At 55.0% G+C, this 17,312-nt stretch overlaps 2 protein-coding genes and 1 long non-coding RNA gene across 8 annotated transcripts in view; 2 read left to right on the forward strand and 1 right to left on the reverse strand.

Moving 5' to 3' along the window:
- LOC146405545 (uncharacterized) lies at nt 1-3,323 on the forward strand. Its single transcript, XR_014837934.1, has 3 exons — nt 1-226; nt 791-1,086; nt 1,564-3,323. It is a non-coding gene; the product is annotated as an uncharacterized LOC146405545 (long non-coding RNA).
- On the reverse strand, nt 2,550-10,284 carry PLK5 (polo like kinase 5 (inactive)). Of its 5 annotated transcripts, NM_001435281.1 has the most exons (15): nt 10,106-10,274; nt 9,382-9,495; nt 9,113-9,229; nt 8,247-8,376; nt 8,064-8,151; nt 7,869-7,964; nt 7,039-7,237; nt 6,800-6,926; nt 6,534-6,610; nt 6,278-6,362; nt 5,825-5,902; nt 4,534-4,690; nt 4,101-4,230; nt 3,908-4,018; nt 2,550-2,957 (listed from the first exon to the last, which is right to left on the reverse strand). In NM_001435281.1, coding segments are annotated over exons 6-15 (1,152 nt in total). In that variant the 5' UTR covers nt 7,871-7,964; nt 8,064-8,151; nt 8,247-8,376; nt 9,113-9,229; nt 9,382-9,495; nt 10,106-10,274; the 3' UTR covers nt 2,550-2,771. The 5 variants fall into 5 exon arrangements, with proteins under 5 accessions (NP_001422210.1, XP_013850294.1, XP_013850291.1 ...); XM_013994840.3 differs by lacking the exon at nt 5,825-5,902 and having other exon boundaries at nt 10,106-10,284; XM_013994837.3 differs by having other exon boundaries at nt 6,534-6,926; nt 10,106-10,284.
- The window catches only part of ADAMTSL5 (ADAMTS like 5), a 21,811-nt gene continuing 12,736 nt past the window's right edge, over nt 8,238-17,312 (forward strand). The window contains exon 1 of one of the 2 annotated variants that reach the window (XM_085013512.1): nt 8,238-8,422. The gene's annotated coding sequence lies outside the window, so the exon portion shown is untranslated. The remainder of the gene's footprint in view (nt 8,423-17,312) is intronic. The other variant, XM_085013514.1, reaches the window with a different exon arrangement.

Genomic DNA, 17,312 nt, shown 5'->3' on the forward strand with positions numbered 1-17,312 from the left:
GTCACATGCTCCCATGGACCAATGAAGAGGTGGTCCAGAAACTGGATTCAGCTGAAGCTTCAGATTAGGGGGAAAAGGGTAGAACTGAAGGAAGACAAAGTTTTCCCTCGCTCTGCAGGTTTAAACTGGATCTCTGTGGTTTCCTTAAAAAAAAAAAAAAGAAAAAAACAATAATCTGGCCAGTCCTGGAGTGGATTCATTTCCATTTCTTGAAGCCCCAGCTGTTGTAAGTACCCCCAAAGTGAGGCTAATAATTTCGTTTCTTGAGACACAGTTAACCTCTGTGAGCAAGATTCCAGAGACTTTCAGTGTGAGGGCGGTGTGGGCGCTTTGCCAGCTCTCGAAGTTCTCATACCTAGAAATAAGAATCAGGCCTGGGAGGTTACAAAATTAATATATTCGGTGGTTGGTTTATTTTTAATAAACCACCATTGTAGGCTCAGGGCGTGGGCGATCCTCACAGATTGTTGCTGTTCTTACGCCCACAAACAGATGGAAATAAATACTCTAGGTAGGTCACTTTGCAAGTTACACAGTTAAACAGGCTGAGGATGTTTTGCCTTTTTTTCCCCCCAGAAACAAATGTTCTGGGCAGAAAAGAGGTTGTGTCTTTTTCATGTTTTGGCATGTGTGTTAGTTAGCTATTGCCAGGTAACACATCACCCTGAAATGGAGTGACTTGAAATATTCATCTATACACCAGAATGTAAGCCATAAAAAGGAGAGAAGCACTGACACTCACTACAGTGTGGATATACCTTTTTTTTTTTTTTGCTTTTTTGCTTTTTAGGGAAGCACCTCGGCATACAGAAGTTCCTACACTAGAGGTCAAATCGGAGCTGCAGCTGCCGGTCTGCACTACAGCCGCAGCAATGCCAGATCCTTATCCCCATGAGCTATGGCAGGGATCAAACCCACATCCTCATGGTTACTAGTCAGGTTCATTACTGCTGAACCACAAGGGGAACTACTGGATGGACTTGGAGACCATGATGCCCAGAGAGAGAAGCAGACACAGAAAGACACACAGCGTGTGATTCCATGGATGGGAAACGTCCAGAACAGGCACATCCACAGAGATAGAGAGTGGGTTCCTGGTTGTCAGGGGCTGGGGGGGGTGACTTCCGATGGGGGCGGGTATTCTTCTGGGGTGTTGAAATGTTCTGGAACTAGATAGAGGTGGGGGTTGCACCACTGAGTTGCACACTTTACAGTAATGAATTTCACCTTATGTTACCTCAGTAGTAATAATAATAACAATAGTAAAATCAAAAAAACCACAACCCACAGGTGTTAGCCTCCTCCTCTACCCACACCCCATTCCTCTGGATTCTCCAGGGAAACTTCCAGTTCTCGCCCTTCTTTGACACAGAGCAGTTTCTCCTCCCACGTGTGGTCACACCCAGGCATGTGACCTCCCCAGGGGACCTACCAGCTCCCTTGTTCCCTCCCATTACCCTGTCCTTCCAGGAAAGCACCAGGTGGCTCTTCACACCCAGAGGCAGAAATGCATCGAGGCCAAAGAAGCAAGGACTCCCTGATGATTTCATTCTTTTCTTACAGGAGCAGGCACTCATGAAAATGGATTGAAAAACCTCAGGCGACCCCATTACCTCCCCAAGAAGGTGGGGACCAGAGACAGCCTGGGGATGGGCTCTGGCCCCAGTCTCTGACTACTCAGTGGCCTGGGGTAGGTCACATCCCACTGCAGCAGCAGCCCCAGTGCCCTGTGTGACAGGAGTCCTCTCTAGGTCTGGGAAGGGTCAGCACCGGAGTGGATGTTGCCCCTCTGCCTGGGGCATGTCCCCACCCCATGTGACTTCCCCGGGTGAACACAGCAAGATGGGCCTGAACTCCCTCCTCAGGAGGTGGCAACGCCTGATGGTAAGACCATCAGCAAGGGGCTCACATCCGGTCCATAATCTTGGGATTCACTTCCTCCCACCTGACCTGGAGGGAGCCTGACAGTTTGAAGAATCCTTTGTCCTACCCTCTGGGTTCAGGAAATAGTTGCCTTTTCCTGGCGTACAAGACACAGGCCTCTGACTTCTCTAATTCCTGTCCACTAGCAGGTCACTTCTTTCCAAACTCATCTTTCTTACACCGTATCCTGCGCCTAAGGACCAGGTCTCCATCAGCCTGGAGCTGCCTGTTCTCCAAGCACATTTCCCCCACCCCCAGGTCTCCCATGGGCAGAACCCCACCCTAGTAAGACTGTCTGTGCTGGTGAAAATCCCGGTCTCTGCCACAAGGAGCAGGGGCCTAAGATCATGCCTGGGTTTGAGTACACCGCCCTTTTCCTTTTTAGGGCCACACCCATGGCATATGGAAGTTCCCAGCCTAGACGTCGAATTGGATCTGCAGCTGCCGGCCTACACCACAGCCACAGCGATACCAATTTCCTAACCCACTGAGTGAGGCCGGGGATCAAACCCACATCCTCATGGAGACCACATCGTGTTCTGAACCTGCTGAGCCACAACGGGAACTCCTGAGTGCCCTCTTGCCAAAGCGCCTCAAACTCCCCCAAGGAGAAGCAGACGGCAGGCTGCAGAGTCAAGATTCCTTTAATGAAAAAAGAACAAATCCAAACAAAAGTCTGGGTTGAACAGTCAGGCCAGGAAGCAAGGACCCCAGCGCCACCCCCCATACCCTGCGTGGGCTCCCCCAGCTCTCCCCAAGGACATCTCCTCTGGGGATGAGAGGAGGCAGAAATGGAGCCTGGGTCCTGGGCATCAACATGCAGAGGTCCACTCTGACCCTCGGGGACGCTAGATGCTCTGCAGCATGCGGATGGCATGCCGAAGGTGCTGGCGGGTGGCTGGGATACAGCCGTGGCTCTGCAGGACGCCCAGCGGATAGGAGGTGCCGGGCTGGCCCTGCTTCCAGATGGTGAGAACCAACTCCTTGCCCCCATCACTCAGTACGAACTGAGGCTGGTCTTGGCTACAGCTGACCTGCCAATGTGGGAGGAGCAGGGCTGAGGGGAGAAGGGGCCCCAGCCCTCAGCAGACAAGTGGGCAGGGGACTGGGGGTCTGCTGACCTGAGTCGCAGTGGCTGCCCTGCCCACAGGCCTCAGAATGGCAGCTCAGGGCTTGTACTCTACCCACAGGGGAAGTTCCCTGCCCTCGGCCACCCAGGGGGACCTCCTACTCTGCAGCCTGTGCCCTGGGGAGCCCCAGCCCTTGAGGACCAGCTTTCCCAGGCGTGGGCCTTTTAAAGACAGCCCTCTCTCTCTGAGACTCAACCCAGGTCAGGGCACTCGGCTCTGAACAGACAAGGAGTATTTACTGTAAAATAAAATCAGAACAATTTTTTAAAATGAGAGGTGCTGTTTACTGCTGCATTTGGAATCTCTTTTAGGACTGGCCACACTGTCTCAGAGATTGCCAGGGCTGCTTAGGAAAACCTCAACCTCAAACTGACTCTGCAATTAAATGACATCTCGACAGCTATTACAGGTAACCACACAGCCACACAGGACAGTGGCCCAAGTGACATTTGCCTTTTTTTTTTTTTTTTTTTTCTTTTTAAGGCCGCACTCACAGCATATGGAAGTGCACAGACTGGGAGTCAAATTAGAGCTGCAGCCACCGGCATACAACACAGACACAGCTACGCCAGATCCAAGCCACATCTGCGACCTACACCACAGCTTACTGCAACACCAGATCCTTAACCCACTGAGTGAGGCCAGGGATCGAATCCACATCCTTATGGATACTTAATCCGGTTCGTTACCGCTGAACCACAAGGGAAACTCCAATATGTGTCATTATTTATCATGCTTTATTTCTGATTTTGTCATCTTTATACTTAGAGGTCAGTACCTCCCCCCACAACAGGAGCCAGCTGTCTCCTGGGGCTCCCCTAAAAGCATGCCTGTTTTAGGGGGCCCTGGCTCACCTGTACCGTCCCATCACTGAAGAGTAGCAGTGAGGCCTGCTCAGACACCAGGAAGCGCAGAAGGCAGAGGCCTGGGCCAGCAGGCTGGGCAGGTGTGAGCAGGCCCCTCTCCTGTGGACAGACCCAGACACTGGGCCTCAGGGCCCCTGGGGTCCCCATCATCCGGCCCCGCCCAGCCCCACCCAGCCCTCACCTCTCGCAGACGCTGCTGCAGGTAGCTGGCAAAGAGCCGCAGGATGGCCAGCTTGGCACCCAGCAGGCTGGGCACATCCCTCAGGGCGAACGTCTCCAGCTTTCCCCGGTCAGGTGCATAGTAGACTTGGCTAAGGGTTGAGCATAGGGCGCTGCCAGCTGTGAGGGCCCTTGGCCTGGGTGTCTCATACCCACCCAAGGACCCTGATGAGAGTTGCTCTACCCCTCAATCTGTCACCACACCCATTTATTTTCCATCAGAAAACTGCCATCTGAAATCAACTTAGTAATTCATTTGTTTACCAGTGTTCTCTCTCACCAAGCAGTGAGCACCTGTAGGTGTGCACAGTAGGTGCTTAAGAAATGCTTGAAAAGTGAAGAAAGGCAAGGGGGAGGGCCTGCCCCTCCCAAGGGACAGGAACCTCATGACTTACCCCCCTGTGGGGCACAGGGCCAGGTGGGTGCCATCCCGAAGCAGGACACCGCTGCCCCCATCTGACAGTTGGTAGCCAAACCCATACTTGCTGGAATAATCCACCCACTTGGGGGCCCACAGGACTGGCCACTGCTCTCCTGGGGGTTCCTGCATGGCTGGGCACAGGAGGAAGTGAAGTGAGCAGGGGTCCTAGATGGCTAGCCAGAGGGACTGCAGTGACACAGGGGATGGACAGAAAAGTCCAAAGAGTAGAAAACAACTCTTGCTTTGAATGGAAGGACTGGGGGACACTGAGGTCACAGCTGCCTCTGCAAATAAATCTGAAAAGCTTGTAAGGTCCAAAACACTGTAAGCCTTTGTTTTATTTTTCTTTTTATTTTTTTATTTCTTTTTTTGCTTTTTAGGGTTGCATCTGAGGCATATCGAAGTTTGCAGGCTAGGGATTTGAATCAGAGCTGCGGCTGCCAGCTTACACTATAGCCATAGCAATGCAGGATCCGAGCTGCGTCTGTGACCTACACCACGGGTCAGGGAAATGCTGGATCCTTAACCCACTGAGCGAGGCCAGGGATTGAACCTCCATCCTCATAGACACTAGGGTTCATAACCTGCTGAGCCACAATGGGAATGCCAATAATTTTTTTTGTGTGGAAAAATTGCTCGAAATTCCCTGGTGGCCTACAGCTCATGGCAACGCCAGATCCTTAACTCACTGTGTGAGGCCAGGGATTGAACCTCTATCCTCATAGACACTAGGGTTCATAACCTGCTGAGCCACAATGGGAATGCCAATAATTTTTTTTGTGTGGAAAAATTGCTCGAAATTCCCTGGTGGCCTAGTGCTCTAAGGATCCAGTGTTGTCACTGCTGTGGGTTTGATCCCTGGCCCAGGAATTTTTGTGTGTTGCAGGCACAGCCAAAAGAAAAAAATAGTTCCTGTTGTGGCTCTGATGTTGTGCTTCCTAGTCAGATTCTAATGAATCTGACTAGGAAGCATGAGGTTACAGGTTCGATCCCTGGCCTCGCTCAGTGGATTAAGGATCTGCGTTGCTGTGAGCTGTGGTGTAGGTTGCAGATGCAGCTCAGATCCTGAGTTGCTGTGGCTGTGGTGCAGGCCGGTGGCTACAGCTCCGATTCGACCCCTAGCCTGGGAACCTCCTTATGCCGTGAGTGCCGCCCTAAAAAGCACAAAAAAAAATTAAATGAAAAAAATAATAATGGAAAATAAAATTTTTTGTGTAAAAATCACTCAAGGCCAGGTGGTATCTGGGGTGGGATCTGGCTCCTACCTAGGGGGCCAGAGTCCAAGCAGAGCCGCAGGTTTCTGATGGCCGCCTCTACCTCCTGCCTTGGGCTCCCGCCGGGCCCTGGGGAGACAGATCTCTGTGGGAGGGGAACGGGCCTGGGCCCCCACCATATGGGGCCCCTCCCACCAGTCCTACCCCAAGCTCTCACATCCAGGAAAGTCTGTTTTTGTTTTTGGCCACGTGCAGCATTTGGGAGGTCCCGGGCTAGGGATGGAACCTATACTACAGCAGTGTCCCAAACCGCTGCAGTGACAACACCAGGTCCTTAACCCACTGCACCTCAGAAGAACTCCAGGCAAGTCTTATTTTAAACTCAGCAGGATTCCATCATCACTCTCACTTTACAGGTGGGAAAGTTGTGGATCTTTGCCCCCTCCACTGCTAGATCCTCAGTCCCCACCCACAACTCCTGCCAAGGGTGGAGAGTCTGCTTACCCGCTGGGCCACTCCGGAGGGTCCCCTGTGCGAGCAGGTGGATGGGATCCTCGGGGCTCAGAACTCCTCTCACTGACAAGGAGGCCTGGTGATGGAGCAGGAAGGGTTGGGGGCAGCCCCAGCCTCCAAGAAAGGCCTGGGAGGGCTCTGACATCCCCCCCCCCTTCCCCTGCAGATGCCCTGACTTCTCCCTCTGCTCGGCCTCGCTGTGCGGTCGCCCCCATGTTCTCCACGGTGTCCCCAACCTGCGCCTCACCTCGCTGCCTGCCTCCATGGAGTCAGGGTCAAGACCTCCTTCTCCTGGATCTGAGGCCTCCCTAGGAGTGAAGGGGCCTGCAGGAGGCACAGGGATTTGGGGGGCAGAGGCTGGCCCCGTGTGGGGCAGGGGCACCTGCCACCCACATCCACCTCTGCTATGGATGTGACATTTCAGAGTAGGTAGGAAGTATGATGGGTGTGTGAGGTGCAGGGCAGACACTGGGCAGGTAGAAGCAGGTGAGCAGGGGCAGATGTGGTACTTACAGGGTGGCCGGCACTGGGTCAGCAGCAGGCGGCCCACCTTCCGGAAAAGCCTGCTCAGAGGCTGGGGGATGGTGAAGATGGGCGGGCTGTGGCAGGAGTGGGGAGGCAGCCGGTCTGGGGTGAAGCCCTTTGGAGTGGGGAGCTAGGGTCAGCACCCCGCTCCTGGCTACCTGGGGGCCTCTGGAGACACCCCAGAAAAGGGCAGCCCAGGGTGGGCCCCGGCCTCTGACACCCCCCACCTGCGTGAAGAAGTCATCCTGCAGCAGGTGGTCCAGGCTGGGCCGCTCAGCTGGGTTGGGTGCCAGCAGGCGGGCAATGAGGCGGCGTGCATTGGGTGACAGGTGTGCAGGCTCTGGGTAGTGGCCAGCTCTGATGTTTTGGTACATCTCTGACAGGGGTGCCGCCACGAAGGGAGGGACGCCAGTCAGCACTGTGTACCTGCACCAGGTGGGGGCAGGAACCTGGGTGCCTGCTGCCATCTGTCCTAGGGTCCAGGGTTGGCTCATACCTACCTGCAAATATCTGGCCATACATGTCCACACTTCCCCACTCTGTACCTGCCTCATGCCCCCTTCCTCATACCTGCCTTACATCTGCTCTCACCTGGCCATTCCCATCTGCTTGAAGGACACTTGGAACTGTCTATACACCTGCCTGCACCTGGCTTATATACACACCTGCATATACCTTTCCAGCTTCATTGTATGCAAGCTCACACCCATTCTTCTCCTGCATGTGCCCCATACCGGTATATAAGCCTGATTTTTACCTACCACCTGCACATACCTGTTCAGGCCTCTCTACACGCTCAAACCTGTCCTCCCTTGCACATACGTCCCCCATGTGCCCTATTCACACCTGCACGCTCAAACGATAGCAGGTGGTTCTCCTGCTGCCCCAGCTGCACATACCCTTTGCATCCCTGCCTTCCTCCCATTCAATCTCCCCTGTACATAGTGACACCTGTCCTTACCTGTCTGTGCATCCTTCCTTCCACCTGCCCACACCTGGCCCCGCCTGGACAGTCCTGCCCTCCTTCCCCAGGCCTGGGGCTTCCAGGGTCACTCACATGATGCAGCCCAGAGCCCAGATGTCAGACTGACAAGAATGCCCATTCCTGGACACGACCTCGGGGGCCAGGAAGTTTGGCGTCCCGCAGAGCACTCTGGGGGCAGAACAGGGTGCTCAGGAAGGCAGGGACCCCCGCACTACACCAGGCCCACCTGCTCCCACCCCGAGAGCCTGCTCAGAGCTTCCCAGTCACCTGTGGCAGCGGCCCCCTGGCCCCACCCTGGTGGCCAGCCCCAGGTCTCCAATCTTCACCTCCATGTTCTTGTTCAGGAAGAAGTTACCTGCGGGGGGCGGGGCACGGCGTGAGGGCAGAAGCCCCGCCCCGCGCCGTCCCGCCCACCCCCACCCCACCCCCAGGCACCTTCCCAGAACGCACTGAGCTTCAGGTCCCGGTGCACGATGCGCCGCTGGTGCAGGTAACGCAGGCCGCTCACCAGGCCCCGCAGGTAGTAGCGCACCTCCGGCTCCGTCAGCGTCCGCCGCGCCTCCAGCACGTGGGCCAGCGACTGCAGGGGTCCCGTGCGTGCAGTTGCCAGCACCGAGGAGACACAGGTGAGCTCGGGTTAGGCAGCCCCTCCCCACGCGCCCCGTGAGTTCCAGGGACCCAAGAAGGCAAAGGTAACTCAGCTGGGCCCAGGGAGATGTAGCTGGTTGTGGGATGGGCAAAAGTGAGCTCAGAGCCCAAGGAGGAGCACAGGGGTTCTGATGGGCCACCGTGTGCTTGAGGGCAAGAGAGGAATGCACGGTGGGTACATGCTGGGCACAGGTGAGCTCAGGTGTACTTAAGTGGGCAAAGCGAATTCCAGGGGGTCTCTGAAAGCACAAGTTCAACTGGGCCCAGGTGAGCGTGGCTGAGTGCAGGAGGGGCAACAGGCAGACACAGGTGTGCCTAGGTGAGTCAAGAGAACCTCTGGGAATTCCTGTCATGGCTCAGTGGTTATCAAACCTGACTAGTATCCTTGCTCAGGGATTGCTGTGACTGTGGCATAGGCTGGGAGCTACTGATTCGACCCCTAGCCTGGGAACCTCCCTATGCCTCGGGTGTGACCCTAAAAAGACAACAACAACAACAAAAGAGCACCTCTGGGTGGGCAGGTGGGCACAGGTGAATAAAGAATGAACACAGGTGAGCCTGGTGTGGCCACAGGTAGAAACAGGTAAGGACAGATGTGGGGGAACACAGATGAGCATAGCAGATATGGAGGGGGACATGGCTTCCTCTCTGTCCCATCCCTGGGGCACCTGGCGGCTGCAGTACTCCAACACCATGTATACGTGGTCATGGTCAGCAAAGTGTCCGTGGAAAGCCACAATGTTGCGATGTCGCAGGCGGCTATGCAGGGCAATCTCGCGCTCCACCTGCGGGCAGGGCCCCGCGTGTACAAACCAGGCAGGTGTGCACAGTTGAGCTATTTATCCCCACAGGAGTGCCCTCCACCCTGAGAGCAAGGACTTCTCTGGGGACCCTCTTTGGTCACAGGGCCCTTGGGCACTGGTGCACAGAGCCGTACCTTGCCGCGGGGGTGCAGTCGCCCAGCCCCGCCCCCACCACGAGGCACCACTTTGAGCGCAAACACAGCGCTGGTGGACATGTCGGTCAGCTTGTAGCAGCGGCTGAAGGCGCCCTGCAGGGCAGGAGATTCACGTGTTCAGTAGATGCGTGGACACAGGTGTGAGGACAGATGGCCAGACTTCTTCATACACACACCCACCGCTGAGATGCATGGATGCACAGCTCACATTCTCACTCTCATACCTGGACACCCAAGGCAACGCAACACGCAGACATACACTCAGACACAAAGATACATCCGCTCCTGGATACCTGCCCACGGACCCCAAATACAGTACCTGGCCTCACAGTACAGTGCCCGGACACTGAAAGCATAGACGTATGACAGTCAGACATAGACACAGGGGCACAAGAGTCTGGGTCCGCACACCGGCTCCGAGACGCTAAACATTCAGACGCACACCCACACCCTGGACATAGGACCAACGACACAGAACGACGCGCCGTACACTGGTTCCTGCCATACAATGCGCGCCACATAGCCCGTACCTCAGAGACCCGGGCGTCCCCCCATGCCAGCCCCCAAACTCGCGCGGACACGCCACACACGCAGAGACAAAAGCTGGGACGCACGCTGGCTCCTTTGAGTTCACAATTGCGCGCGCACCCCGTCCCGCTCGGGCCCTCTCGCCGCGGACTCGGGGTCCGGAGTTGGTCCCCACCTTGCCGATCAGCTTCCCGCGCTTGTATACGCGCCCTGAACCCGGGTCGCGCAGAAAGGCGGAGACCAGCGGGCTGCAACTGCGCCGCCGCCACCGCCGCCGCTGCGTGGGCTCCATCCCCTCCCTGCTCGGCTTGGGCATTGGCGGCTTGGTCACTGGCTCAGCCTCTGGCCGGGAGCACCGCGCACAGTGCGCTCTGGGGACAGCGCGTTGCTGGGTGCGTTTTATTGGCTGAGGCGGGAGGAGTGGAGTCCAGGGCAGACCAGCGCGGGAGGAGGGGGAGGGCGCGTGGGCGTGCGGGGTGCGGGGAATGCGGGAGTTCCAGGGACCAGAGCGGAGCTGGCTCCCCACACGCCGGTCCCACGCATGTACTCAGCCCGCTTGCTTCTGCAACCCTGCGCCTCCAGCCAAAACTTCCAAATGTCAACGAGCCCATTTCTCTGTGCGGGGGAACTGAGGTCAGAGGGATTGTCGCATTCTCTCGAGGCCTTGCAGAGAAGGGCAGGGGAGGAGTGAGGGCTTGGCAGGGCTCTCCCCAAAGGGTGCCTGAAGCGTGAGTCCAGTGGTCCTGAATTCCTGTGAGGGTAGGTCCTCCCTGCAAGTGGGTCCCCAAGGCCCATATGACAATGTGAGGCTTGGATATCCTGGCACTGGTGCAGGGCAAAGCAAGTTTCAGAGGAGGAGAGAGGAAGACGCCTAGCATCTTTGGGGCAGGGGGCTGCTGGGGAGGGGGATTGGAAGGCTGGCATATATGAGGGACACTCGGTGGTAAAAAGGAGCAGGATCTGGGGACTGATGGGTAGATACTGGGGGTCATGACTCCTGACTTGGGCAGCCAAGGATACAGTGGGATGGAGGACAAATGGGCAGTCTCGGGTCCCTGGGGAACTGTGGGGCATCTGAGCTGTGCCCCAGACCCAGGTCTCAGCCCTTTCCTTGCATTGTCTCACGTCAGCCTTTCACTAGCCCTGAGATGCTTGGGAACTGGCCTTGTCCCCATTTTACAGATGAATACACTGAGGCCCAGGGAGGTTAAATTGCTGACCCAGCCAGGAAGGGACAGTGCTGGATTTGAATCCATGCAACTGCCTCTGGAAGCTACTTCGGTCGTCGTAATTCCCAAATGTTATATAACCCTGTGCATGGGGAGGGGAGAGCAGGGCTCCCTGTGGCTGGAATCAGGCCTCGGAATTTTCCAGAGACCAGATTTCAGAGTCTGGCCCAGCCAAGCCACCAGGGATAGGAAACACCTTGTGAGTTGTCACATGCCCTCCTGGCATGTCCACTGGGGGCACCAAGGTCACGGGAGACTCTGAGGGGGCCCCAGTGCATTTGGTGGAGCAAGACTCTGGCACCTTTGCAGGGGAGCGGCTTCAGCACCAGGGCCAAGGACTCCGGGCCAGTGCAGGGGGCCAGGAGCCCAAGTCCCTGCTAATGAGAACCAGGTGCAGTGTGACAGAGGAAGGCAGCTTGGGGTCCGTGGGTCTGAGCCAGCATATCGTTGATGCCCTGGAACCCACAGGGGCAGGGAGCCAGTTCCTTGTCGGTAGCACAGCTCTGCTGCCCTGCTAATTCAGGTATTTGTGCAGAGACAGTGACAGATCTGCCCCACCCTTATGAAACTCTGAACAGGAGATCACCCAGACCTAACCAAAGCTGAGGATCGGGGTAGCTTCCAGAGGCCACCCTGAGAAAGCCAGGCCCCTTCCTGGCAGTGGCTTATCCCTGAGGTAGGTGCTGTTCTTAGCCCCGTGTTACAGATGATGAAACTGAGGCTCAGGAGGGCACCTGCAAGTCAGAGTCACCTGTCTTGAGCTCCTGCCCAACCTCCATCCTGCACCCCAGGCCTCTCTCTTCTCCCCACCTCCAGGGAGCCCATGAGGAGCACTTAGGCTGGGGCAGACGGCTGAGCCCATTGGACTCCCAGAAGCTTCCTGGGGGAAAGAAATTCAAAGTTCTGGCACTTCACAGCAGGCCTGTCAGCTGACACCCTCTGCAGACACCAGCTCTCCCCCTGTCCCCACAGCCTGCTGTTTTTCTGGCTGAGCCTCCACCACGGGCCTGGGGAGACCTCCCTTTCACAGCCTGCACCCTCCTGGGCGGGAACACTTCCTCCAGCACTCTGGAATGGAAAAACTTTATAATAAAATAAAAAGCTTAGTTGTTTATAGCAGCCCTATTTACAACAGCCAAAAGGTGGAAACCACCTGGGTGTCCATTGACCAATGATGGATAAACATACTGTGTTCCCTTCTTACAAAGGAGTATGATTCAGCCTTAAAAAGGCAGGAGATGGAGTTCCCAGCATGCCTCAGCAGTAAACGAATCTGACTAGCATCCATGAGGTCGCAGGTTCGATCCCTAGCCTCGCTCAGTGGGTTAAGGATCTGGCATTGCCATGAGTTGTGGTGTAGGTCACAGACTCAGCTTGGATCCTGTGTTGCTGTGGCCAGCAGCTGTAGCTCCAATTCAACCCCTAGCCTAGGAACCTCCATATGCTGAGGGCAAGGCCCTAAAAAGCAAAACTAACTAAATAAATAAAAAGGCAGGAGATTCTGACACCTGTTCCAATGTGGATGGACCTTGAGGACATGATGCTCAGTGAGAGAAGCCAGACAGAGAAGGACAAAGACTGTCTGACTCCACTCCGGGGGTCCCTAGAGAAGTCAGATCCACAGAGACAGGCAGGAGATGGTGGGGCAGGGGCTGCGGGAGTGGATGTTTCATGAGGACAGAGTTTCAGTTTAGGAAGATGAGAAAATTCTGGAGATGATGGTGGGGATGCTTCTACAACAGTGTGAATGTGCTTAATGCTGCTGAGCTGTGCACTTAGAAACAGTTAAGAACAGGAGTTACCTGTGGCTCATCAGGTTAAGGATCCGACATTGTCACTGTTGTGGTGTGGGTTCAATCTCTGGCCTGGGACTGTCATGCTGTGTACACGGCCAACAAAAATGACCAAAAAAAATAGTTAAGATGGTGAATTTTGTCTTATTGTATATTTCACCACAATAAAAAGTGAAAGCCATCTTAGATTCCCCACCCTCAAAAACCACAGGGTTAGGGGGCTGACACCCCCATTTTACAGATGAGCAAACTGAAGCACCGTATGTGTGGCAAACACAGGGTTGCAGTTTTGCAAAGGAGCAGGCGCTGGGTCGCTGAATAGGGCTATGTGACTCTCCCAAGCTGACCCCTGACAGGCTCAGGAGGCCAGGGTGGCCGTGGGCTGTTACCCTGGCCTGATCACTCGGCCCCCTGAGTCCCTGCACTCCGGGCCACAGGTTTGACTCCTTTCCAGCCTGTTCTTTCCCTGACCTGAGATAACTCCCCAGACTCAGCAGATTTCCTGGGAGAAGCGCCGTGGAGCCTTGCTCAAAATACCTGCTTCAGGTGGAGGGCTGGCTGCTGAGACAGCGCAGGGGCACGAGGACTAGAGAGGCTCCCTGGGGGAGGCAGGCACATGGCCTGGGCACAGCCCCCTCCCTCCAGAACCAGGGAGGAAGCAGGCAGGCCAGGAGTGACTCAGCCTGGCTCCTGGGTCCCTCTCTAGCCTCTTGCCTCCTGGACTTTGAAATGCAGTGAATGCCCTCCTGCCTGTACTTGAGAGCCTTCAGCCAGCCTTCTAAGTTCCCTGGGGACCAGCCTTGGCAGCAGAGTGGGCGGAAGGGGACCTCACCACTGTGTTCCAGAAACCCCATGACTTCAGCTGCCCACTGCCTGGAGGCTGGCCTTGCTGGGGGGCAGGGGCGCCTGCACCTGGGTGCCCTCTCCCCTGAGCATCCATCCTCCAGGAACAAATATTGCCCTGGCCTCTCCCAGCACCAGTTGTTACTAGCTTCTTCTAGTAGCACTGTCCTCTTTTGTCCTCGAGAACACCTCTCTGTGGGCTTTTTCCCACCTTTCTCGCCTTTCCCTTTGAGGCTCCTCCTTCTCCTGGAGCCCAGGCTCCATTCAGAGGCCCCCTGTCCCCTTCCTGCACTCTCTTTGGCTGATGTGGTCCAGGCTAGCAGGAGACTGACATGGGCAGCTTGCCTCTCCTCCCTCTCTCAGTCTGGTCTCCACCAGAAGCAGAGCCTGAAGCAAGGGTTTAGTGCAGTGAGTTGATTTAAAAGCAGGAGAGAGGGGCTGGGCTGGGCAGGATGAGGCAGGATGGGGCCTGGTGACCATTGGGAGCCCCTGAGCAGATCCTTCCTAGGACTGCCTGCCCACAGGGATGGCGAGGGGTGCATCGACCCCCTGGCATCTGCCCCTCATTGGCTGAGGCCTCCACCCTGGATGTTGGTGGACCTGTACACTGTGCTTGGCATGGCTCCCACATGGTCCTCACTGCAGCTTGGACAGTGATGGTTTGAAAGGTGGGACAGGAAGGTGTGTGAGGGCACTGGGGGACCTCAGCAGAACCTTACCTGGGTTCAGCCACTCCGACCTCTTCCCTTTGACCTGTGATACCAGGACACAGCCAGGGCGAGGGGGTGGACAGGGCCAGAGGGGGGATCCAGAGTGCAATTTTGGGGACATTGCCCTCAAGATGCCTGGCAGGGAGTCCCAGGGTGGTGCAGAAAAGGTGGAGCTGAAGATACCCAGCAGCCTCCCTAGAAGCCAGGGCCAGGATCAGCAGCATTGAGGACAGCTACAGCCAGGCTGGAGGACATGATATGTTTGGGCCCTCAAAGTCTCACATAACTGGGGGATGGCTGAGAGCTGGACTCAGGGGATGCTCTGGGACCCAGGGACAGGAAGTCCAATCTCTTCCTTCCAGCAAGAAGCCCTCTAGAGCCAAATCATCCACAAGGCTGCTAGAGGGCCCCATGCCCCCCTCTCCCCCATTAAGCACTCACTCATCCTGGTCCAGTCACCCCGGCCTCTCTATCAGTCCAAGATCCCATACCAAGCTCATGGCACATGCCATTTGTATGTGCCTTTGCACATGCCATTCTCTCTTCCCCAAACCTTCCTTGTTCCCTAGTCTTCACCCAGTGGCTCCTACTGGAATGCAGGCAAAGGTGACCCACACGCTTGGGGCACCCTCACAACCCGAAATCATGTTATTTCCTTGCTAGTTTGCTGGTTTCTGTCCCACGGGACTGGGGGTTCCACCAAGAGACAGGTTGTATGTTTTCTCAGTGTGTCCCCTGTAGGCGGTAACCCAAAGCAGGTCTTGGGCAGGTCCAGACCCTCCCTGAGCTGCCCCAGATCCAGCTGCTGTGTGCGGTATCCTTGGGGTCCCGAGTGAGCACTGCTCCCCCAGGTGGAAACTCTTTCCCCAGTGTTCTCAGCTGAATGGCGTCTCAGCCTCTGTTCAGGGACATTGACTCTGGCTGCTTGTAAAGTGCTGGGTGGGCATCAGAACCAGCCAGAGTTCCACAAGAATAATCCCTATTTCATCTGCTTGGGTCTTTTGACCAATTATGAGAGAACTAGCCCAATGTTGTGTGGGTTCCTGGATGCAATCCTGGAACAGACAAGGGAAATTAGTTAAAAAAACAAAAAAAAAACTGGTAGAATCCAAATAAAATTTGGAGTTTGGTCAACAGGCAGTGTAATGACTAATATTATTAATTAGTCGTGGTAATATGCTAATGTCAATATCAGTTCTTTAGAGGTGACAAAATACTGCAAACTTGGTAGCTTAAGAAAACACACATTTAGGAGTTCCCGTTGTGGCGCAGTGGTTAAGAGAACCCACTAGGAACCATGAGGTTGCAGGTTCGATCCCTGGCCTTGCTCAGTGGGTTAAGGATCCGGCGTTGCCGTGAGCTGTGGTGTAGGTCACAGATGTGGCTTGGATCCCGCGTTGCTGTGGCTCTGGTGTAGACTGGTGGCGACAGCTCTGATTAGACCCCTAGCCTGGGAACCTCCATATGCCATGGGAGCGGCCCTAGAAAAGGCAAAAAGACAAAAAAAAAAAAAAAAAAAGAAAAAGAAAACACACATTTATCATCTCCTGTTCTGGAGGTCCGAAGTCCTAAAACCCAGGTGCAGGCGGGGCTGGTCCTTCCGGAGGCTCCAGGAAAGAATCACTTCCTGCCTTTTCTAGGTTCTGGAGGCGCCACATCCCTGGCTGGCAGCCCCTTCCTCCATCCTCACAGCCAGCATCACGGCATCTCCTGTCTCTCTGCCTCTGTCCCTCCTGCCTCCCTCTTATGAGGACCTTATGATGACCCTGGGCCCCTCGGGGAATCCAGGCCTAACTTAACCCCACTTGCAAAGTGCCCTCTGTCACATGAGAGGACACGTCCACAGGCCGCACGCAAGACCAGGACGTGGACATCTTGGAGGTGGGGTCATTATATTACTGCTGACAAAATTTAGACAAACTCTATAATATCTTTGCAATTTTCTGTAGATCTAAAATGATTCCAGGGATTTCTTGTGGCTCAGTGCTACTGAACCCAACTAGTATCCATGAGGATGTGGATTCGACCCCTGGCCTCCCTCAGTGGGTTAAGGATCCAGCATTGCTGTGAGCCATGGCATAGGTCATAGACATGGTTCGGATCTGGTGCTGCTGTGGTGTAGACCGGCAGCTGCAACTGCAGCTCTGATTCGACACCTAGCCCAGGAACTTCCATATGCTGCGAATGCAGCCCTAAAAAGAAAAGAAAAAAATTCCAAAATAAAAATTCTCTTTGAGAAAAAGAATTAGGAGTTCCTGCTGTGGCACAACTTGATCAGGGGCATTCCTGCAGCACTAGGACACAGGTTCAATCCCTGGTCCAGCACAGTGGGTTAAGAATCTGGTATTGGCACAGCTGCAGCTTAGGTTCCAACTGTGGCTCAGATTTGATCCCTGGCCTGGGAACTCCATATGCTGGGGGATTCCCCCCCCAAAAAAAAGAAGAAAAAAGCAGAATTAAAAGATTACAAGAAATTAAAACCTAAAAGGCAGGAACTAAAAGTCACCCTTAACCCCCACCCCAAGATCATCGGGGTGATGATGGTTTGTTCCCATCCACTTCCTGTCTGAGTTTATGCTAACATAGATACTTTTTCTTTCATATAAGTGATATCAGATCATGCATGACTTTTCTAACTTCTTAATTTTTTTTTGTGGAACCCACAGCATGTGGAAGTTCCCAGGCCAGGAGTCGAACCTGTACCACGGCAGTGACCCAAGCCCTGCAGTAACAATGCCAGATCTCCAATCTGCTGCACCACAGGAGAACTCCAGCTTTTCTAACTTTCTCACCAAGCACTTGTGTTT

This window comes from Sus scrofa, chromosome 2 (genome assembly GCF_054392235.1).
Source record: "Sus scrofa isolate SSC_HxYL_T2T_F1_AM1 chromosome 2, Sscrofa_HxYL_maternal_Yorkshire_Landrace_v2.0, whole genome shotgun sequence".
Taxonomy (NCBI): Eukaryota; Metazoa; Chordata; class Mammalia; order Artiodactyla; family Suidae; genus Sus; species Sus scrofa.

Bases quoted from the DNA above. Each gene is read 5' to 3' on its own strand.
- PLK5 (XM_013994837.3), bottom strand. From the start codon at position 10,246: ATGCCCAAGCCGAGCAGGGAGGGGATGGAGCCCACGCAGCGGCGGCGG. The intron at 9,496-10,105 runs GTGGGGACCAAC...CCTGCCCTGCAG, and splicing joins GCGGGAAGCTGATCGGCAAG to GGCGCCTTCAGCCGCTGCTA. The intron at 8,377-9,112 runs GTGCCCCAGGGA...GGACCCCTGCAG, and splicing joins TGGAGTACTGCAGCCGCCAG to TCGCTGGCCCACGTGCTGGA.